General features: G+C 46.3%; 1 protein-coding gene across 1 annotated transcript in view; it reads right to left on the bottom strand.

Annotated features, from left to right (window-relative positions):
• Hgsnat (heparan-alpha-glucosaminide N-acetyltransferase) overlaps positions 1 to 22,748 on the bottom strand; it is a 31,086-nt gene that overhangs the window by 3,800 nt on the left and 4,538 nt on the right. Inside the window, exons 3-14 of the mRNA XM_021170698.3 lie at positions 22,399 to 22,535; positions 21,877 to 21,998; positions 19,498 to 19,567; positions 16,315 to 16,384; positions 14,899 to 14,999; positions 12,206 to 12,282; positions 10,963 to 10,993; positions 8,583 to 8,743; positions 7,109 to 7,224; positions 6,023 to 6,144; positions 4,686 to 4,812; positions 3,322 to 3,408 (exon numbers count right to left, since the gene is read on the bottom strand). Of these exons, the coding sequence (XP_021026357.1) occupies positions 3,322 to 3,408; positions 4,686 to 4,812; positions 6,023 to 6,144; positions 7,109 to 7,224; positions 8,583 to 8,743; positions 10,963 to 10,993; positions 12,206 to 12,282; positions 14,899 to 14,999; positions 16,315 to 16,384; positions 19,498 to 19,567; positions 21,877 to 21,998; positions 22,399 to 22,535 (1,221 nt within the window). The remainder of the gene's footprint in view (positions 1 to 3,321; positions 3,409 to 4,685; positions 4,813 to 6,022; positions 6,145 to 7,108; positions 7,225 to 8,582; positions 8,744 to 10,962; positions 10,994 to 12,205; positions 12,283 to 14,898; positions 15,000 to 16,314; positions 16,385 to 19,497; positions 19,568 to 21,876; positions 21,999 to 22,398; positions 22,536 to 22,748) is intronic.

The raw sequence follows: 22,748 nt of genomic DNA, 5'->3' as shown, positions 1-22,748 counted from the left end.
ACTTGTTAAAGCACAAGAGTGCTACAGTAGGCTGAGAAATGAAATAATGGGGCTGGTAGGGGGCTCAGCAGGTCTCACTCAGATCAGGGGCTTTCTCTCAGAGGTTTTGGGGAGCCCAAGAGCCCACTGTGAGCAGCGCTATCCCTGGGTCAGTGCTCCTGGATGTATAGAAGAGCTGCCTGAGTACATGTGAGGCAGCAGGCACACGTGAGCACAAGTAAGGCAGCGGGCAGCAGGCAGCGGGCAGCCCTCCTTCCTGCAGGGCTTTTGCTTTAAGTTGCTGCTTTCCTGCCAACCCTCACTCCCCTCAATGAAGGGCTGTGACCTACCAGTGAAACCACCCTTTCCTCCCCTAAATCACTTTCCCACAGGGTGTTTTATCACAGCAACAGGATGGAAACTAAAAGTAACACCCATTTAGGTGACAAGAAACTAGGTCAGACTAGCTTGGCTACAAAGTATCTGGTCTGGCCGCACTACCCAAGATGCATAGGAGCAAAACGGAACTGGGTGCAGGGGAAACTTAAAACCTCAGACAGGGCACTGCACAAAACTCTCTGAACTAGAGTCAAACTTTGAAAGTATCAAAGGATACAGTGTTAATCATTTGTAACAGTAGCTGAAATGTACAAGTGCTACCTATGTGCTAGTTCTTGGGGTTTTGTATAAATTAACATATTTCATCCTCATAACACCCCTGGAATTAGACACAGCAAGCGTCACCCAGCCTGCACATGAGAGCTAGACACAAATCCACACAGTGTAGCTGTGAGCCTGTACCTAAACTTTTCCACGCTAACCCAACCGCTCTAGCAGGCTGAGGTTTGCCTAGTGTGTGTGTAGAGAGAAGGTGTATATATAAAAACAGAATCTAAGCACCACAGGAATAGAGGCAGGGTGTCAACCCATTAGTGGAAAATTATTTAATTCCCTAACTGTACACATTTGAGGTCTATACAATTTAATAGGACCACCACTAGCTATGTGTGGCCATTTAAATTTTAAATCGAGTAAAATTAAAAAGCGAGGCTCTTGGTCATACTCCAGCCACATCCTGTACTCCACAGGCTCCTTGCAATGGCTGCCTGCATGGTCAGGATACTCCCTCCATCACAGAATGGTCTCTCACCTGCTCTAGAAGCCTTTCTACTCTCCAACTGTTCCCTCAAAGAATAAACTCAAACGCCAGAAAGGACAACTTTGCATAAAGACATCTAGCGTGCTGAATCATACAGAAGTGCACATGAGGGCCACCAAGAGTGACCAGATTTGATTTGGGGCATAAGACAAGCATGCTTTATATCCATTTACATAGCTGGCTGTGACTGGAAGTCTGTGTCTTTCCTAAGTTCATACAAGGAAAACTCAGAAGGGGATGGGACCGGAAAGAGGTCTGGTCCTTCTGGGACCAGTGTGGATCTCTGCACTTATGAATATACCTTATGATCTTACAAAGGGATGCGACAGCGAGTTCAGCATCTGCAGCCTTGCAAGCACCACCCCGTGTGGCACAGTGCTCGTCCCTCCACAGGCTACATGCTGGGAAGCAGAGATGGAGCCCTGCCTGAAAAGGCACCTGCCAGCACTTTGAGCTGGGGCCTGAGAAGCAACTTCTGCTGTTTATGAGTTAGTCCATCTCTGCTGTTTTGTTGTATGGTGGCCCCTTCATGTTAGCAATGTTGAAACATTCTGAAAACTCCACATGGACTCTTTCATAGTGTCTGTTTTCATTTGTCTTGTTCTGGGACCCAGTCTGGTCTCAAACTCTGAGTCGTCCTGCCTCAGCCTTCCAAGTGCAGGAATTAGAAATGTGGCCATTGTCAGGCATGGTGGCAAGCACCTGTGTCAAGGCCTAGGTAACTGTTACCTGTCTGAGCCTTCCACTTTGTATTGTTACTATGTTGCTTCTGCTGTTACCAGGAAACTTCTTTTTCTTTCTTCCTTTCCCTTTCCCTTTCCCTTTCCCTTTCCCTCCTTCCTTCCTTCCTTCCTTCCTTCCTTCCTTCCTTCCTTCCTTCCTTCCTTCCTTTCTTCTTTGTTTTTCAAGACAGGGTTTCTCTGTGTAGCCCTGGCTGTCCTGGAACTCATTCTGTAAAACAGGCTGGCCTCGAACTCAAAAATCCTCTTGCCTCTGCCTCCCAAGTGCTGGGATTAAAGGCATATGCCACCACTGCTAGGCTACCAGGAAACTTTTCATGCTTAAGTTGACTACATATTCTGTCACGTCCTGTGCCTTTGGAAACTAATCACCATAGAAGTCAGTAGACTTATCTACAATAAGCTTGGGCCAGAACCAACATGAGCCAACCACCCAGCAACACTTCCTGCACCTATGTATAAGCTTGTATTATATTTGCCTTTATAGGCTGCCCCTGGGATGGACCCAACGTTAGAGAGACACCTGCATCAACAGAAGAAGCTGTTTGGAATAAGATGTCCATTTTGTGGCTTAAGTTCTTAAGACCTCCCTGGGAATTGACACACTACTTGGCAGAAAGTGACTCGTACATGGGTAATTAAAGACACAAATGTTAGATAAGTTCCATCCTGGTAGGCAAATTAGAACATGAATATTAGACAAGGCAAGTCCCCTGCCACAGTTGAATGCCCCAAGCAATGGAGGCAGGATAAGTAGTCAACAAAGACATGTTCAAAAGGAAATCCCCTATCCCTGAATCCTGATTGGTGAACACAGATGTTTATGGATTTGGAGCTCAAAAGCCTTGTAGAATCTTAACTCAGTGTCATGGTTCAGTTCCTGAATCTGCACCATGGCCCTGGCCGATCAGTCCTGGGGTAGATACTCAATAAACCATCCCTGTCTGACTGAGATCGGCGTTCGTGCGGTTTGTGATGCCATTCCTGGACCCAATACCTTTAATCCCAGCACTCAGGAGGCAGAGGCAGGAGGATCCCTGAGGAATTTGAAGCCAGCCTGGTCTACAAAACAAGTTTTAGGAAAGTCAAGGCTACCCAGAGAAATTCTACCTCAAAAAACAAAAGGAAAAAAGAAAGAAAGAGAGAAATAAATAAATAAAGTAACCGTTAATAGAACTCACTATCCACAAATTGCTGGGCTAAAATAAATCCACAACTAGTATGAATTTAGTCTCCAGAATGCAAGGATCCAGCTAGTCATTTGAATTGCTGAGCTACCCCACACTAGTTTGCATACCCTCCATCCTAAACAGAATTTACCAGACCCGTAGGGCAGCAGATGGCCTCCTTGCACTACCTCAATACAGTGCTGTTAGCACTGTAGCACTGTTAGCAGCTGTCACAAACTGTCTGAAGGGTTATCCTGAGGACATGAACAGATACCTGAACTCCTAAAAACGCCATCACAATTGAGTTGATAGTCCCTAAGACTCCTTCAGGGTCGTAGGCCACCTCTGTGTGATACAGCACCTTGAGGAAATGGAGAAGGAGACCGACAGTCAATCGCTGGACACAAAAGAAATGCAAGACGGGATACACTCCAATAGTGGCGCTTCCTGGTTTCCTTCTCCCTCCCTCCCTCCCTCCCTCCCTCCCTCCCCACTTCCCTCCCTCCCTCCCCACTTCCCTCCCTCCCTCCCCACCTCCCACCCTTCCTTCCTTCTTTCCTTCCTTCTTTCTTTCCTTCCTTCCTTCCTTCCTTTTTTTTCTTTTTTCTTTTACAGCAGAAATTCACTGGCAATTTATAAGCATCGTAAGAAGGAAGCCATGACCCTGCCTGGCCACATTAGCACGTCTGGCAGACAGTGTTGGACCACATTTAACCAAACTCGAATGCAAATGCCTAACAGGGCAGGGACTGCGTGCTGCTTCTGATTTCGTGAACCCCACTGCAGCAGCAACAGCACCTAACCTTCTTGGGCAAATAGCATCTAACAATCCATTTGAAAAGGGGGTGGGGCAGTGGAAGCATGCATGCTTAGCATGTAGGAGGCCCATATTTTAAGAGCTAACATGCAAACAAAATGAAACAAAAACCATAGTCAGTTACAATAAAACATTTGTATTTTTTAATATAAAAACGAGACCAGAACTTTGGGAGTATACAGTGCACCACCCAGATCCTCAACCTTTCCAAGGCCTGAAACCGTCATACCCAGCAGGCTACTAGAAATGCTGCCAAAAGGCTTCTGTCACATACTTCATGCAGGGGCCTTGAGTAAAGCCAGGTACACACTATGAGCGTACAGCTCCCTGGGCCTGAGCTGGATCCCACAACATAAAACAAAAGAAACGACAGTGTGGGGCTTGGTCTGCTTTCCTAAATCCACCCCTCCTCCAACAAGGACCATAAGGGACCCACCCCTCACCCAGTACAGATCAGTTCCTGAATGCCTCCTCAGAGACACAGGGATTAAGCACAGTGCAGTTCAACACCCCCACGCCCCAGCTGCACTCCTCACAGGGATCCATGAGGATACCCCGCGCATCCTGCACTGGAGTCCCTGTCTCAGAGTCTGGGCCTGGAAACCTGAAGGGCTAAATAAAACTCTGCTTGTTTCATATGGTACACTTCACTCCGAAATCAGAAATGCCTTTACCTGCCAACAGGGAGTGAACATCCGAGGCATGAATGCAGCCAGTTTCCCTAATAAGAGTGATTTCACACCACCTTTTCCTTAAAGAATACAAAGCTAGCTTCCTACTTCCCTACTTCCCAGTTCTCAGTAACGGAAAGGCTCACGCACGGTGGAGGACGGGTGCTGGTACAGGTGACTGTCTCCCAGGAGCAGGCGGTCTATGTAGGCAGCTGCTCCTCCAGTACAATGAGGATACTTCCCCAAGTCCCCTATACCGCCAGGGCCAAGGTAGCCACTAGGGGAGTAAAAAAACACACTTAAACGACAGAACCACAGAGCAGTGGCTGTCCACGAAGCAGGGTTCAAACAGCCTCACACACAAACAGGCCCCCAGCAGCCCCAGCCCCTGAACTTAGTGTTCTCACTGGGACACAGCTCTACTTTCTACTCAGAGTGATGCTGAGACAACTTGCCCTCCTCTCAATGGAAAGAGAGCCTCAAAGGACAACAAAGTGTGAAAAACAACTCGTCTTCAGTGCTCTAAACCTCACTGCTGACTCGCAGAAAGGAACTATCATGACTGGGGGGTAGCTCAGTCAGCAAAGTGTTTGCTTTGCAACCATGAGGACCTGAGTTTGATTCCCCAGAACCCATGTGGGGAAAAACAAAAAGAGAGAGATTGAGACAGAGAGAGAGAGATAGAGACACAGAGAGAGACACATCCACACAGAAAAACACAGAGAGAGACAGAGACAGAAAGAAAGCAAGGGACAGAGAGAGACTGTAATGGTTTGTTTATGTTCCACCCAGGGAGTGGCACTACTAGAAGGTCTGGCCCTGTTGGAGTGGATGTATCACTGTGGGTGTGGGCTTTAAGACCCTCATCCTAGCTGGAAGTCAGTATTCTACTAGCAGCCTTCAGATGAAGATATAGAACTCTCAGCATCTACTGCACCATGCCTGCCTGGATGCTGCCATGTTTGTGCCTTGATGATAATGAATCAGTAAGCCAGCCCCATAAGAGTTGCCTTGGTTATGGTGTCTGTTCACAGCAGTAAAGCCCTAAGACAGGGACACACAGAGAGAGTCAGAGAGAGACAGACAGAGACAGAGAGAGAGAGAGAGAGAGAGAGCGCATTAGATTCCCAGAACCCACGTGGAGGTTCCAGTTCCAGGGGACCCAGCACCTCTTTCTGGCCTGCAAGCACATGGTATGCAGATATACATGCAGGCAAAACACTCATACACATAAATATATTTTTATTATGAAAAAAAAACCATGCATGGTGGTACATATTTGTAATATCAGCAGGTGGATCCTTTGGACTCCCTGGCCAACCTACTTGGCAAATTCTGTCAATTCTGTCTCCAAAAAAAAGGAGGGGGGAATAAAGAATAAAGCTGATACTGTGAGCCTTCAGATGCACATGCACACACATGCATCCCCTCTAACACACAAACAGGAGCACGCACACAAAGGGATTACCTGGCAAGGGGTCACTTACGTAGGGCACCCAGGGACAGGCAGAAAGAATGTCAAAGCCAGCCAAATGCTTTCCAGCGTCAGAATGGTGAGCCACTGGGGCCAGCTGGACGTGATGTCTCGGAGAGAGAAGCAGCTGCTTTCCTGGGTGAGAGGCAAGAACGGCAGTCATGAACAGCCCAACACAGTCGGGAAACACACAGGGTCATTTTTTTCAGTGGTAGCATGAGGACCTCAACCCAACCCTCGGAACAAACACAAGAAGGCCGGTGTGTGTTGTGAGCCTATAACCCCAGTGTAGATCTCTGAGCTCGCTGGCCAGCAAACCTGGCCCACTTGGCTGTGCCCAGACCCAATCTCAACAAGAAAACGTGGATGGCACCCAAGGCTGTTCTCGTCTGCACACACAAGTATACACGGAGATGCGTACACACACACTGATATTACGATGCAAGGCACAGTGGCACCTGAGAGGTGGAAACAGATGAATCGGGAGCTGAAAGTCAACCTTCAGCAACATTCTGAGTCTGCGGCTGCTCTAGGCTACACGAGGGCCTTGGGTTTAGTCCCTAGTACTGTATCAAGAGAGAAAAAAAAAAAAAAACCCAAAAAACTAAAAAAGAGTACTGTGAGGTGAAGCATGCCTTCAATCTCAGCACTCAGGAGGCAGAGGCAAGTGGAACTCTGTGAGTTCAAGCCTAGCCTAGTGTACATAGTGAGATCCTGTTTCACTGTCTCAAAAAACAAACAAAAAGAAGCAACTGATGGAGACAGGAAAAAGCATTTTGCTGACAGAAGTGCAGTGATACACTACGCAAACTATGCAAACTAAGGATTCAGAAAACTGTACCGTGAATTGTCCTGTTGTTTAAAAAAATGATTTCTGGGAATGAGCGGGCAGGTGGATCAATAGGGAACTATGGTTCCATTCCAATGACCCCTGTAATGGAGGGTCCCTAGGGCTCACTGGCTAGGCAGCCTAGCCTACCCAGAGAGTTCCAGGCCAGTGAGAGACCCTAACTCAAAAGGAAGGTGAACAGCACCGAACAAATGACCCCCAAGGCTGTCCTCCAGCTACACACCCCCCCCTCCCTCCACAGACTCTCACCAAGGCACAACTGTCAGGCACAGGCTTCCAGAAAAAGAACTCCAACACAGCGACCACGAAGTATGTCACTCCCAGCCGCTGCAGGACACCAGGGATCCGCACTTTATCCCAAGACACTGTCAAAGACACAGGTCACCTTAGGCTAAGCCAACAGGACGCATCTTACCCCAAGACAGGACTGTGTCCTGAGGGGGAGACACTCTTTCTATCACTTGTAAGTAAATTATCACATGTGGCTTGAGGACACAGTGGCCTCTGCAAACAAGCAGCCGGCCAACTTCACTCAGGAAGGGGAGTAAAGCAAGGACTCCCCGTGGCATTGAATCCTGTCCTGGCTCTTTGCTATTAGGAATATGGATAAACCCTCCTGTCCACCAGAGACACTCAGACCAAACCCAAACCACTCTTCACCTGTACAGCAGGCTACAGCTGTACTCCAGGAGGGAACAACCTATAGCAAACCTGTAGTGGCTTCCCCCAAGGTTGAGAAGAACAGCACTTCACACGGAGTCCATCAAAATGATCTCTAAGCCAGTGAGCCTATCGGTCACAACCCCTTGCGGGGGGTGGGGGGGTTGTCAAACAACCCTTTCACAGGGGTCACCTAAGACCATCTCGATATCACATATTTGCAGAACGATTCATAACAGTAGCAAAATTACAGCCATGAAGTAGCAATGAAAATAATCTTATGGTGGGTGTCATCGTAACTCGAGGTACCGTATTGAATGGGTGCAGCTTTAGGAAGGCTGAGAACCTTACCTTAAGCTCTTAGGCCTCTAGTAAAGGCACGTACTGTTGTTAGTAAGGATGAGGCTGGATTTGGCTCCTGTGTAAGCATCTATTCTCCTTTGCCAAAGATAAGTCAAGCCCCCAGGATGGTGACTGCTGCCTTCCCTGTCAGCCATTGGTGCAATGTGAGGCGCTCATGACCTCTGCTCTCCACCTGGAGGCACCGAGGAGCACAGAGGCAAAGACCAAGTCCCCTTCTCAGTAGCACACAGGTCAGGACAGATTCTTAAACTAACAGCAAACACTGGCGGTCCGTGGAACCGGAAGGGCCAGGGGACAGAGCATGAGAACAGTGACCTGGTCTTTTTCCCCCTCTGTCCCTGAACACATGGACACAACCCAGAAACAGAACTTCAACCTCACTCAGCGTGACCTTTATGTCACAGGAACTGGAGTAGTCACAACAGTACCTCCCAGTACTAAAATGCCAAGCTAAGTACAGTAGCCAATGATATACAAGCGGTAAGGATACTCTCCTAATAATTGGCCTGCAGGGAGGGACTGGGTCGGAAGAACTCCATCAGAGGAGGGCATGTGGGGCTCAGTGTGTGCAGGGGCCTGGGTTTGCTCCCAAACACTGTGTGTGTGTGTGTGTGTGTGTGTGTGGTGTATGAATATATAAAACAAATCTTTTCCATAGTCCAACCTGACCATATACTAACAACAGGGCAGAGATACTTACATGGACCAAGGCAATAATTGGGGTTGACAATGATAACTCCTATACAGATTAGCACGAAGCTTCTCCACACAATCTTCCCCAGCAGTTTGAGTTTTGAACATCCTCGTTGTAGAATAGAAGTCATTGATAGGAAAATTGAAGTTCCCATAATAAATACAAACCTAAAAAGAAAGGCTATTGGTAGGTGGCCATTTTCTAATATTTATACATGTATCCTTAATATTTTATAATACAGGAGGGAGGTGACACACCATCTGTCCACTGTAGCTAATTTGTGAAACCGTGTCAGGCTCATAATACAGGAGGGGCACAAACACAGCCCTGTTGGCTGGGAGTTTTGACGGGGCATCTTGAGTCCTGTCGTAGAGGGAAAACTGGCTAACACTTGGCGGGACTCCGAAGAACAGCCTTCCCAGCAGCTGTGACAGGAAGGCTATGAACACTGGGCTGCAAGGGGGTTGTGCTAGCATAGGAAGTCCTTCAGGAAGAAAACATCCCATCTCTTAGAAACTCATTCCTTCTCCTGGAAGAAAAAGTCCCCCCTTCACTCCCTCCCCATCTGGTAGGAGTCACATACATTTCTCTTTCCTTTCTTTAAATTCACAAAGTCTCCCCCCAAAAACCAAAACTGAACGTGAGCTGGCCACAGGGTTGCATGTTCAATAGTCAGTCCCATTTGGTGATGTTTTAGGAGATCATCGGGCCTTTTGGAAACAGGGAACAACTTGGCCATCACAGGAGTATAGGGTAGGGCGAGAGGTCTGGAGCAGCCCCATTCCTGCCCAGAGACACTGCTTTGGGTCCTGCTGTGAACAAGCTGCCTCCTGCTCCGATGCTACCCACCCCTGAGCTACAGAGATATTTTGTCCCAGGGAGGAGAAAATAACTGACACACCACAGTGAGTCTTCCTAGCTGCTGGCTAGGGATTAGGGAAGCGTGGCTTGCTCTGGCTGCCTCCCAGCATCCTCTGGCTTCTCTTCCAGGGTCAGCTGCTCACAGGACAGTAACAGGAGCCGTGCAGACAGCATGCTGAAGTCCTTACCAGATCCTGAGCAAACAGAAAGTGCCCTAACCAAATTCCTCTCAAAAAAAAAAAAATCTTTCCCTGATCCTTGACCTGTGGTAGTAATAAAACACCAGAGTCCCAACATATCAACCACTGTCCCGGAACTGTCTCTGGTGATGGAGCACCAAAGTTGCTCAGAGCATCAGTGTGAACCTAAGTGGTGCCTCAGATGGGAAATATGCCCTGGCAAGACTAAGAATCCATGAGTGGAGAGTGTGTCCACTCTACTACCAAGATGCTTTATTTACACCTCTCATTTCCTGCTACATATGTACCCATATTCTCAGGTGTACCTGTTTTTAAGAGACATGTTTTAAACATATTTAGGAGATTTATGGAACCTGATTATAATTTCAGAGCTTGTGGTAGAATTTCAGCATCAAGTAGAGCATATCTGTTCTAACAAGCTGTTCTCCCCTATGGAACCATTCACCTTTGGGACTGAGATGACAGTTTGGTGGCAGAGCACGTGGTTAGCAAGCACAAGGTCTTAGTTTCAATCTCACGCAGACACAGAGATACCATTTTTATGTACGCATGTGTAAACATGATGTCAAGGGTATGAACCACCCAGTAACACAGCTTACGGTAGGGCTTCACAACAGTCAGTGCTGGCTGATGATCCAGAAACGGCCCTAAGAGACTGGAACTTTTGCCAGGGTTACTAATACACCTTGAAGTCACTTATGACTGCTATTCTGCTGTGTGTGCAGCCTGCTTGATTCATCGGCCTTTAAGAGAACAATATGAGTCTACCTGACTTTCCTTGGATTTCCATGTTATCGACTGTACCACCTAAGCTAATGCATAGATTTAATCTTAAATTACTCTACCATTTCCCTGGCCTGGAGAACACATGTGTATCATTTGCTGAAAGCAGCAGATAGAGAAATTGAGATCTACTTCCAAAAGTCTATCGTGAAGGTTGAAGGCAACCAGTTTGATAGATATTGGTGGATAAACAGTGCTGTTTGCTGTCTGGATCAAGTGGAGCCAGTGACTTAATCCCTTGGAAAATCCTGTTAAAGATTTCTGTAAGCGTCCCCTTCCTTCCCCACTGATGCTTTCTGTTCTGTTCAATAAATGCAGAGAAAAGTCCCTTGTTAGCGTGGCACACAGCACCCGCAGACAGAAATGCAGTCATACAACAGACAGACAAGGAGATGGAAGGCACAGAGCACTGAGGTAGAGAGTTCAAATCTGGACTCCATGGAGAAGGCTTTTATCTCCTTCTGTTATCCAGTACCAATGCATTATAGGTGATGGCATTAACCACGAATGTGTATAACCCTTACAATGTATTGTCAGCTCACCATGGGAAGACGAGGTCGGCCACAGTCAGTCCTGTAAAATAGCACAAGAACAAACAGTAAGAAAGAGGACTCTAGAATATAAATACTTCCCAGTTCCCAATGTGCACATTACACTGAATATTTACAGAGTACAATATGCAGACAGGAGCCCCTACACAGTCACTGGGCCTGACCAGGTGCGGGGAGGTTTCTGACTATAAACCATTCATGGAGAATAAAACTAGAGAGCTGTGGACAAGTTTGTGACCTTCCAGCAATACTAATCAAAACCTGTTCTTTCCTTCCACCAGACACTCCATGTCTTCTACCAGAATGTCCAACATGGAACCTACCTGGAAATAACCAGCCACACAAGAAAGGATCTGATGTCTAGGTATGAATGGAAGATAGAACTCTCCTTTTAAATTTCTTTGTTAATTAATTTGTGGGTGGGGAAGCATGGGTAGAGGTGAGAGGACAACTTGCAGGAGTCACTTTCACAATGTGGGTCTCGGGGATTGGACTCAGGTTGTCAGGCCTGGCAGCAAGCACCTTCACCTGTTGAGCCATTTTGCAAGCCGATGAATCTTGTTTTACACTTGGCCGTAGCCAAGAGTTCAAGGAGCAATAACTCTTGTTTTAAAAAAATGCTTAAAACCAGTTCATGTTCTATCAGCATCTGGACTGCAGGTCTGAGTATTAGCTGCATCAGCTACAGACTCCATCATCAATACATGGAATCTGGGTCCCAGTGGTCAAAGTCTCTTCTAGAGGCTTCCACAGGTGTGGTCTGGTTAGGATAAAGACAACTAAAATTTCTCAAAAGTCCATGTCTGCATTTTATGTCATTTTCCTGGTTCTAAAATAACCACTGTCCAGCCAACTACCCTCCCAGACTCAGAGCTATTCCTGAGTGCCACTCAGAATAATCTTCCTAAGTGGCAGCCCAAGAAAGACTGTAAGTCTTACGTAGGTAGACTCCCCAGAATACGGGAGTTCTACTATCTAGACCGTACCAATGATTGTGTAAAACCAAGTCTTTACATTCCCTGTGGAGACCCGCAGTCTCACAGCAGAAAAATCCAGGGCTGCCGTGTGACTAGAGAGAATCGCTCTAGATCCTCGACCAAACCAAAGGGCCCCAGAGTAAGGCCAGGGTGGTTCTAAGCAGGCTGGGAGGGCTCTGGTGGATGCCCACAGGGGGTGCCCAGTCTCCTGCTGATCTACAGTTCCCTGGGGACACTACCTGCAGGAAGTGTCTTACCGTTCCAACTTGAATGTTTGAAGTACCAATACTTTCCTCCCCCATAGTTAACAAAGACCATGAGGACGAGAGCTAACCTGCAAGGCAGACAAAGAGAGGGGGATGTAAGGACAGTCGTCAGGGACAGACACACTTCACAAAGGTGTGTCACATGCTAATGTGACTCCACAGGACAGATAATGACACAAGTAGAAAATTGTAAGGCGAGGTATGGTTACTTGGTGCTCACTAGGAAGGGACACAACACGATGCTCTGAGTCTACGTTTTTATCTTAGTAGGTCAAGGAAATTTTATACTGGGGCTGGCAGGGTGGCTTAGCTGGTGAAGGCACTTAATGTAAGACAGAAGACCCCACCAGGCAGTGGTGGTGCAGGCCTTTAATCCCAGCACTTGGGAAGCAGAGGCAGGCGGATTTCTGAGTTCGAGGCTAGCCTGGTCTACAGAGTGAGTTCCAGGACAACCAGGGCGACACAGAGAAACCCTGTCTCGAAAAGAAAAAAAAAAAAAAGATAAAAAAATAAAGTCTCAGCCGGGCATGGTGGCGCACGCCTTTAATCCCAGCACTCAGGAGGCAGAGGCAGGCGGATTTCTGAGTTCGAGGCCAGCCTGGTCTACAAAGTGAGCTCCAGGACAGCCAGAGCTATAAAGAGAAACCCTGTCTTGAAAAACCAAAAAAACCAAAAAAAAAAAAAAAAAAAAAGTCAAATAAATAAATAAATGACTAAAGACCCCAGCCTGACATGGTAGAAGGGGAGAATTCACAATGGTAAACCATTGTTCCAACTCCACACATTTTTTAAAAAAAAGATTTACTGATTTATTATATATAAGTACACTGTAGCTGTCTTCAGACACACCAGAAGAGGGCATCAGATCTCATTATGGGTGGTTATGAGCCACCATGTGGTTGCTGGGATTTGAACTCAGGACCTCTGGAAGAGCAGTCAGTGCTCTTAACCACTGAGCCATCTCTCCAGCCCCACACACAGCCATTTTAAAGAAAACTTCATACTACATTACTGAATTTTATGATCAGAAAACAAAGTAACATGTTTCCAGTAACACAACTTTGTGGTAATTATTTTAGATGCCTCGAGTTTACTGACATAGAATCATGAGACTCACACAGCTAAGGATTCCAAGCTCAAGTCTTGCTGCCTCGATAGGTGCTTCCTAAGTATGTATGTTCTGTTCACCTATGAGCTTCTTATCTCCACGTGTCAATGGTGACAGGAAAGAACAAGATACGGTTAAAGTAGCTTCTAAACAGACTATTGTTGACTGCTAACCTGAGAAGAACACTTGGCATGCTGAGGTCTAACGTGCTGTGCTCAGTGGCCCACCTACAACAGTAGCCTGCCTCTCCCGCTTAGCAACTGAGTGGCTGAGAGAGTTATTTAACTCAATGGCTCTGTGGATGGCTTCCATCCGTGAAGCACACCCACTAAAAGCACATTCCATAGTATTTCTAAGTGTTCAGATAAGACCTGTTAGAGGTGTGGAGGCTCCGGGAACTACAAGGTTGGTTATTGATTCTGTAGACTGTGGTGGGTTTCATCTGCAACCTGAAATGCACTAATATACCAAGTGTGGCCACGAAGCCACGGGTGGAAAATGTCAGCTCACAGTAAATATGTGGGTGGTGAAGTCGTGCTCACTTACCACATGTGCAGCCTAGCCTTAAATCCCAGAATGCCTCACTCCCACACCCAAAAGAAAAAACACAAGACAAAAACAAACAAACAAACAAACACCCCCACAGGCACTATAAAAATCCTGCCTAAAATCACTTTCAGGTCACGCATAGTAAGAAATCTAAGTTTGTGTTTAGACCTGGGTCCCACCCACAAGCTCTCTCATGGTTAATATTCCAGCACTCTGAAATCTGAGATACTTCTGGCTCCAAACTTTTTGGATAGGGGCGGCTTATCCAAGCACCTGCACTGGCTCCCACATATCCAAAAGGGTACCCAAGACTCCCGATGCTGGGAAGGCACTGTGGGGCTCTCTCAGATGGGAGAAAAGACACTGAGTGTTTTATTTTTGGTTATTCACAAATCTGCTTTGTCAGAGTTTGGCCTTCGCCCTTCCACCAGAAGTACAGCGTGACAAGCCACAGCCCGTGATGGCAGAGCTGCTGTTAGAGGGCTTGTTATTCCAGGTGTGCTAGGAGGAAAGGGTGAAAGTGAGTCTTCCCCACTCGGATGTGGCTGTGGGCTGGCGTCCCTTCCAAACTGCTGCTGCTTGCTTGACACAGTGAACCAGAGTGTGTCCCAAAAACAGCCACTTGCCCAGACTACTAAACTATCCACCTGGTTCTGGCTGCATTCCCTCCCTCTTCTCTCTCAGCACCACACCGATCTTGCCTTTTGTTTCAGTGCTTTTTTGTTTGCTTTTTGTGGTGTTGGAGAATGACCTCAGCGATGCACGCAAGCTAGGTAGGTGGCTTACTTACACTCCAGGCCCTTATCATGACAATCCTAAAACAACTACCTTCTGTTTTGTTTTTAACTTTGTTTTAGAAAGGGTCTTGCTAGGTATCCCAGGATGGCTTTCAATTCCAAGCAAGCCTTTCGCCTTGGCTTCCTGAGTGCAACACTACACCAGCCTAGAAAATTAAAAGCCTTATGCTAGAAATGGGCTTGGTGCAAAATCTAACAAGGGCCTGTGGCCACCATTGAGCCCCTCTTACCCCCTAAATGTGTCCACACATCGGAGACGGTTCGCAGAACGCCGTGTTTCTGGTTGGTAATCAGCGCTAAGAGGGTCTGCTCTGCTGGGAGACCCTAGCTCCTTCCAAGCAAAGGGAGAAAGAGGTGATGTTTGATAGGATTAAGGAATACATTTCATTATTTGACAATCCAAAGAAACTGGAATGGAGAGGAATAATTTTTGAACAATAGTTTGGTTTTGTAAGGACCCCATCTGAGGATTCATTATCCACTTTATTAGCATTTTTATGTTCTTTGCTGATCTTGCTGGCAGTCACGTGATAATGACACAGGTCTGGTTCTGGGTCTGATGATGTAAATCAAAGGCAGAGTTCGTGCTACCACATGAGAGACCATGCGTTCAGCCTGCCCCCCCCACCCCCCACAACTGAAAAAAAAAATAAGACATGAACTGGTTCTTGGGTGGTCCAGAACAGACGTGGAAGCAAATATGTTATAGAGACTTTATAAGTCAAAATGTAACATTATATTTAATTATTACAATGGCCATCGACATTTCTACTTATAATACTAATGTTCTGATTCATTTATTTTCAAACGGGGCTGCCTGCTGAGTGGAGATTATACATCTTAAGGCGGCCCAGACTTCTACCCTCACTGAGAGAGGGGACTGGGCCCTCCATAGAGCCTGAGAACAAGGCTGCTCCTTATATTAGGGAAGCAGGTTGGAGGCTAGCAAGATGGCCAAGCCTGAAGTACCAGCTGCACACGCCTCACAACGTGGGTTTGATTCCCAAAACCTATGGTGGAAGGAAAATATCTTCTCCCAAATATCTTCTGAGCTCTATGTGCGGGCCATAGCACATGTACACGCACACACACACACTCACACCCACATGTCTCTTACGAACACATAAATAATAAATAAATAAATAATAAAATATAATGAAAAAATAAATGTGAGTGGGCTGGGACAGTTGGGAAGGTGCTTGCCTATCTTGTTAAAGGCCTTAGGCTTGGTTCTTAGTACCACCTAAGTAACTAAGACGGCACAGGCCTCTAATCTCAGCACACAGGAGGTGGACAAGAGGGGGATCAAGAGTATCCTTGGCTATATATACACAGTAAGTTAGAGGTCAGCCTAAGCTACCTGTGGTGACCTTGTCTCAGAGAGGGAGGGGGAGAGGGAGAGGGAGGAGGGAGGAGGGAGGAGGGAGGAGGGAGGAAAGCAAACATGCAAGCAAGCATACAGGGAATGCTGGCACACGGGCCGTGGGTTAGATTCATCAGAAGGGTAAAACACTCAGGACATAGAGTCCGGCCTTGTACAATACAATCAAACGTATTAAACTGGATAATAACGCTCACAAAAAGAAAATTACAAGTTCAAATTTAGCAAACCTCCCAGCCAACACATATAAACTTGAATAACTCACAGAATTGATGAGACGGTCAGTCTCTCGAGAAGCTATTGCCTTAGATATCCAGTTATTGACGTCATCCAAACTGTATTTAAAAAAAAAAAATCCTCCATTAGTTGTCTATCTTGAATGGTAATATTTTCAAGCTGACTAGATACTGAAATAAAATTTATGTTAACGTTCACAGACATTATGAAAGAGTTTTAGAAATGGTAAAATAGAGATCCAATTTGTAGCAGCCCTCATCAGCTAATAAGAATAATGATAAAGACTGGAAGACTGAAAATCTCAGGAGACAGTGTTCTCTGTCACCAGGGTTCTTGCCACTGCTAAAAGTACGAGAACAAGTATGTGGCAACAATTGTGACCACTCGACAGAGGAATGACTCCACCGGACACACAAGGAAATGAGCAATTATACACAGAAAAGCAGAACACACACTCTCCGTTATTGCCACTACATGCAAATGCACACATGCACACTGGAGAGCGCATCTGTTGGCAACGAACCAATTCTTCTACATGGTTGACAAAAGGGTAAATACATTAATTGATTTTTCATTAGGATGAGATTTCTACTTGGGCATAAATATTTCTAAAGATCCCCAGCCCACAGGATTGCCCACTAAGTAAAGATGCTTGCCACCAAGCCTGACAACCTGAGTTTGCTCTCAGGAATCCACATGGTAGGAGAGAACTGACCCCCGAGAGGTGTCCCCTGACATCCACACACATAAACACACAATTTTTTTTTAAACATAATTTTTGCTGGGTATAGTGGTACACGCCTTTAATCCCAGCACTTGGGAGGCAGAACGAGGTGGATATTCTAAGTTTGAGGCCAGTCTGGTCTACAGAGTGAGTTCCAAGACAGTTAGGGAAAAATCCTGTCTCGAAAACATAAAACCACAGAATCACCCATATGTTTTGATAAATGCACTGAGTCACTGACCTTCAAACATCCTTACTTCATCTAACTTCCCCCTCCTGTCTCACTGCTTGGTAGCAAGTACCTTTACTGTTCAAGCCATAAGCAGACCTTTCCCATCATGCATTTCAAAGGATAGCCATGCTCCTTATTATCCTCATGTAGCCTCCTCAGTTTCCCTGGCTTGAGGATGTTGTTTATACGTGTTCAAATCAGCCACACATGTAACCCACACAGTGGATGCTTACACTTGCCATCCCCTTAGAAACCACGGCCATTCCTAGTCTGCACTGTCACGTGAAGACATTAAAAGAGACACACTCAAGGAAGCACCAAAATGGAGAAGTTGAAATGCCTAAATAATAAATAAGGCATCCATCTTCAGCTGCCTATTCTCTGAGTGAAAGGGGGAAAAGTCTTGGATCACACAACATCCTTGGACTGACACAGGCATGTTGAGAAACAACAGGGCAAAGAGTAGGCTTTAGCTCCACCCCCGCTGCAGCAGTCGTCCCACCTAGGAGAGCCAGAGGGGTCCAGTTACACGGGGGCAAGATGGCAAGATGACCAGTTCCTCCTTGCAAGTACGTCACCCCAGCTCTCTGTCTCTCTGTCTCTGAAGTGAAGGGACAGATCCATTCACAGGGAAAGCACGCCACTGTATTAGAACAGCGTGTCCATCTTACCACAAGACTGAGAGGACAGCGCCTACCTCGTCCAAGAAACAGAACTTCAGGAGTTGCACTCTCCTCCTAGGAAGCAGCTGAGTCCAGAGTTGCACTCTCCTCCTAGGAAGCAGCTGAGTCCAGAGTTGCACTCTCCTCCTAGGAAGCAGCTGAGTCCAGAGTTGCACTCTCCTCCTAGGAAGCAGCTGAGTCCACTGGTCACATCTAAGCGGCAAGTGAGCCTTACCACTGTAAGGTCAGGCTTCTTTTTTGTTTTGTTTTGTTTTTTTGGTTTTTCGAGACAGGGTTTCTCTGTATAGCCCTGGCTGTCCTTGGAACTCACTCTGTAGACCAGGCTGGCCTCGAACTCAGAAATCCGCCTGCCTCTGCCTCCCGAGTGCTGGGATTAAGGGCGTGCGCCACCACGCCCAGCAAGGTCAGGTTTCTTAGACACAGAAGGAAACCATTTCAACGCTCCCAGAGTCCAAATGCCAAGGCTCCCTCGGGGCAGCCAAGTGAAGGTCATGTTTTCATTCTTCCAGCCGGGATCAAGGTGATGTGACCAGTGAATTCTGTGGTCCTTCCATCCATCTTTCCTTTCTCAGACCACGTTTCACTACGGAGCCAAGGCTGGCTTTGAACTCAAGCCCAACATCTTCCTTTCTCTATCTCCCAATCGTCGGGATTACAGCTCTGTGCCTCTATGGTCACCCTTCTGCCTTTTAGAACACGAAAGAACTTTCTTCTAAAGTTAGTCAAAGGTTTAGCGAGATGCTCCTCAATGCAGAGTGTGTCCTGTTCTTAAAGAAGACCTGAGTCTGGGTTCTAGCCCCCACATTGGATTGCTCACAACAAACTTTACTCTACCTCCAAGGAAACCAATGTCTCTGGCCTCTGTACAGACAGACAGGCAGATAGGCATACAGACAGGGAGAGAAACAGATACACACAAACACATACATACTCCTTTTAAAAAAGATAATTAGATCTGGGAGTTGATTAAGCCAGCCTGGCTCTATTTCGCTTTATTTCTCTTCTCTTGTCTACTGACTCACGTCCCAGGATTACTGTTAGCCATGCAGAGGTCATGTGGCTTCTCCAATCAGATGCTTCTACAGAAGAAAAGGGAGCCCTGCTGAGGTCCTGAGCTACACGCTACCCTTGTACTACACTTAGCCCCCACCTGACCTCTAGACTCCTGGGCTAGCGGGGAGCAGAGAAAGAGGGAGTGTGTGTGTGTGTGTGGGGGGGGGGTGGTTAAGATGTCAAGACTCAGAGAGGTTATTAACTACCTCTACTAACTAAGACTCAATCCAGGAGACAAATATCTTCAGCCATGTTGGGAGAATGGAAGGCAAAAACCCATTCACACCTTTATAAGCATGCCCAAGGTCAGAGACTAGCATCTGCCCAGATGCCCAGGACTAGAACCGTCATGGCAGATGTACAAATCCTACTAGACAGAGAATAACGGTCATCTATGACTATCTGCTCTTGGTGATTGTCCTGAGGCAGAATAATGGTCAGTTGAGGGCCAAATTGCCCTTTCTGGGTTTATTACGTCTGGGTTTATGCTTCCCAGTCACGTTCTCCTCACCAACTTACCTCAGCAAGAGCCTCAGGAGGGATACTGCGATGATGAGGGCTAGACCAACAAGGAATGCGATGCTCACAGCTGAAAACCAAGAAAAAAACGTTATCCCCCAAATGCCATCTTGAGTACCAAAGCTGTCAGGGCATTAATTACTCTGTCAGCGGCAACTGGATCAGAATGAGCTAAGCTGACATTTCCATGTTGAACTCTGTGTGAGGAAGCAGGAGAGCTACATGATATACTCACAGCACACCCTTCCCTTGGCTCCTGAGAGATTTACTATGATTATTAAGACACTGTCTCTCTTGGGGCCAGGGATACAGCTCTGTGGAGGGGCACTGACCTTCCACTCGCCAGGACCTGGGTTCTAACTTTAGCCAAACAAAAACCAATATCAGTCTGTTTCATCTACTAAACCTCGTCTTGTTTTGTTAACATATTTTAAACCCCGGGCAACACGTCGCTTCACCCCTAAATCCTTCTCTATGTTCACAGTGGGTGTGGGTCCTGGAGAAGGTCTGGTCGCCGCACTGAAGAGAATACAGCTCTCCTTGGGGAGTTTTCTACCCGCAGATGGAAAACCTCTACTGACTCACGAGAAAATATCTACCAGGGTCAGTCTACAAAACGGCCAGTTCTCTTCAAAATCATCAAGGTCATGAAAGACAAAGAAAGGCTTGGGCCTATCTTTCACTGACCAGGACAAAGCAGCTTTGACAAGTAAATGCAACATGGGACCGTAGATCAGATCCTGGATGGGAGAAATGATGTTAAGGGCAGGCAAGATAGCTTGGCCTGTGCCACCTAGCCTGACCACCAGAGTTCTATGCCCAGAAGCCACATGGTAGAAGAAGAGAACCCAAACCTCAAAGTTTCCTTTCTCTCTACAACACGCGGACTCTGACTCTTCCCAACACAATAAACAAACCAGCGTACACTAAAGAGAGACACTTGAGAAGTTTAAATGTCTACAGTATATATGTGCTATAGAAATGTTAAGTTCCTGGTCCCAAAAATTCTATATGGAGTGATTATAGTGAGCTTACATAGTTTAACAACATAAACAAAGTTCTATATGGAGTAATTATAATGAGCTTACATAGTTTAACAACATAAACAAAGGCAGATAAGGAGTGTTCGGAAAACTTTTTGTAACATTTCTATAAACCTAACTTTTTTTTTCACAGACACAGTACCATGCAAAGTTACCAATGATTCAGCCTGAGGAAGCACCGCCTACAGCTGGCCATGTGACAGATGACCATGCTGAAGAGGCACTTCCTGCTGCTGACCACGTGATGCAGACTTGCTGAGTTAGCAAGACCTGTTTATTTGGTCTCTGAGAAACAATATGGGTTCCAGGTTCAGGCTTAGCAGCAAGCACCTATTCTGCTGAGCCATCTTGCTGATCCTCAAGTGAGAATTTTAAATCACCAAGGTTAGTACTAGGTGCCCCCGTTACTCCAAAGGCAACTTAAGTATGGTTTTTATTTCTGTCTTCTTTGTTTCACACTAGCCCTGCAGTTTTTATACTGTTTGCCGATGTTATTTTTCACTAGTGACATTCATTACTTTCCTACGCTTTTTACTCATGGTGTGTATACATGGCACTTGTGTGTCCCTGTGCATATGAGGGTGTCAGAGGACAACTTTTAGGAGTCTAGTCTCTACCACGTGAGATTCAGGGATTAAACTGGATCCCCAGGCTTGGAGTCAAGTGCCTTTACCTGCCGAGCCTTCCTGCTCAGCCTCAGTATTCTTTTAACCAGTTAACCTTCTTCCCCAGTGCCCTTTTGGTATAGGCTCTACATTCTTTTAAAGTAATATCACTCAACTTCCTGTGAACTTATTAATGCCACAGAGATCCCTTGTTGTCCCTTGAAGAGCATCTCGCACAGCTAGGGAGGGCTCAAGGGGACAGACATTCTACAGTAGAGTTGTAGGTGAATGAAGGGTGTCCCTTACTGTAAGGGAACCTCAGCTGGCTGTCCACAGGAAACACTATGTGTGCCCTCAGTCCTCAACCAGAAAGCCAATCACCTTACATCCAGTTTCTTTCCAGTCTGTTGGCTTTTAAAATACGCTGGGTAAGTAAACCTAGCAGTATCATATGGTGCTACATCACACGATTTTTCTTAGTATACACACTAAAATAACCAAGCTGGGATTGGAGGTATAGGCCAGTGTTAGAGCAAACACTTCAGCGTGTGTGAGGTCCTGATTTTACCATCAGCACCCAACACAAAGAAAACTACAACTGTACCACAAACAAATGATAGAGATAATATACAGTTTTAAATTAATGAACACATCATGAAATGTCAGAAGCAAGGAGACTGAAACCCCCGAAAACACAAACTTAGGAAACCAACGACGAATCATATACTTACGAAGGTTACTGTCGACTGGATTCTCATTGACGATGATGTCACAGGCAATTTTATTGGCCCCGCTGGAAGCATGCTGCACCAAAAGAGAATAGTTTCCAAATTCTCCAAATTTGTATTCCAGCCTACAAGGAGCAGGCAAAATTATGGCAAACAGTTACATGAGGAAATAAGAAGGGAGACCAGAGGTTCTCAACCTGTGGGCTGTGACCCCTTTGGAGGCTCGTATATAGGATATTTTGTATATTAGATATTTACATTATAATTTATAATAGTAACAACAATTATCCCTAACAGTTACGAAGTAGTAACAAATATACTTTTATGGTTGTGGTCACCACAACATGAGGAACTGTGTTAAAGGGTTGAAGCATTAGGAAAGTTGAGAATCAGACCTAGCCGTTGCTAACAGCATCAGCAAAGAATGATAGGAAATCTTATATACGGGTCAGGATGACTGAGGAAAAGGAAAACCGTGTAGGAAAAAGAGCAAACTTGAGTTTGACCATAAGGACAGCCACAGACCTGCAAGCTGCTCTCTCCTCCAAGGTGGAGTTAACCTGCAGGATGGACCCGTGCTGGGTGCTCACAGAGACAGGTGCCACGCTTGGCTTTGCTGGCTTTCCACCATGAGAGACGTTCGCCAATGGCTGGAAGGTGCACTGTTAAGACAAAAGCCCAACGGGCGCAGTGTCAGGGGTCTGCCGTTATTATTATTGCTGTTGTTATCTGGCGGTGCTGGGGCGTCAGAGCCAGGACCTTGCATTGCCAGGAAGATGCTTTTCCATAAACTGCACCTCTGCTCCAGTTAGAGGTTTGGAAAGTCTCTCGGTTGTAGGAGAAAGTAATATCCAAGAAAAAAAAAATCCTAACTT

The sequence above is a fragment of the Mus caroli genome, unplaced genomic scaffold, assembly GCF_978045245.1.
Source record: "Mus caroli unplaced genomic scaffold, Mus_caroli_1 scaffold_10, whole genome shotgun sequence".
In the NCBI taxonomy this organism is placed as follows: Eukaryota; Metazoa; Chordata; class Mammalia; order Rodentia; family Muridae; genus Mus; species Mus caroli.
Note: the sequence above shows the minus strand (reverse complement) of the source record. Positions and strands in the feature narration are given on the sequence as shown.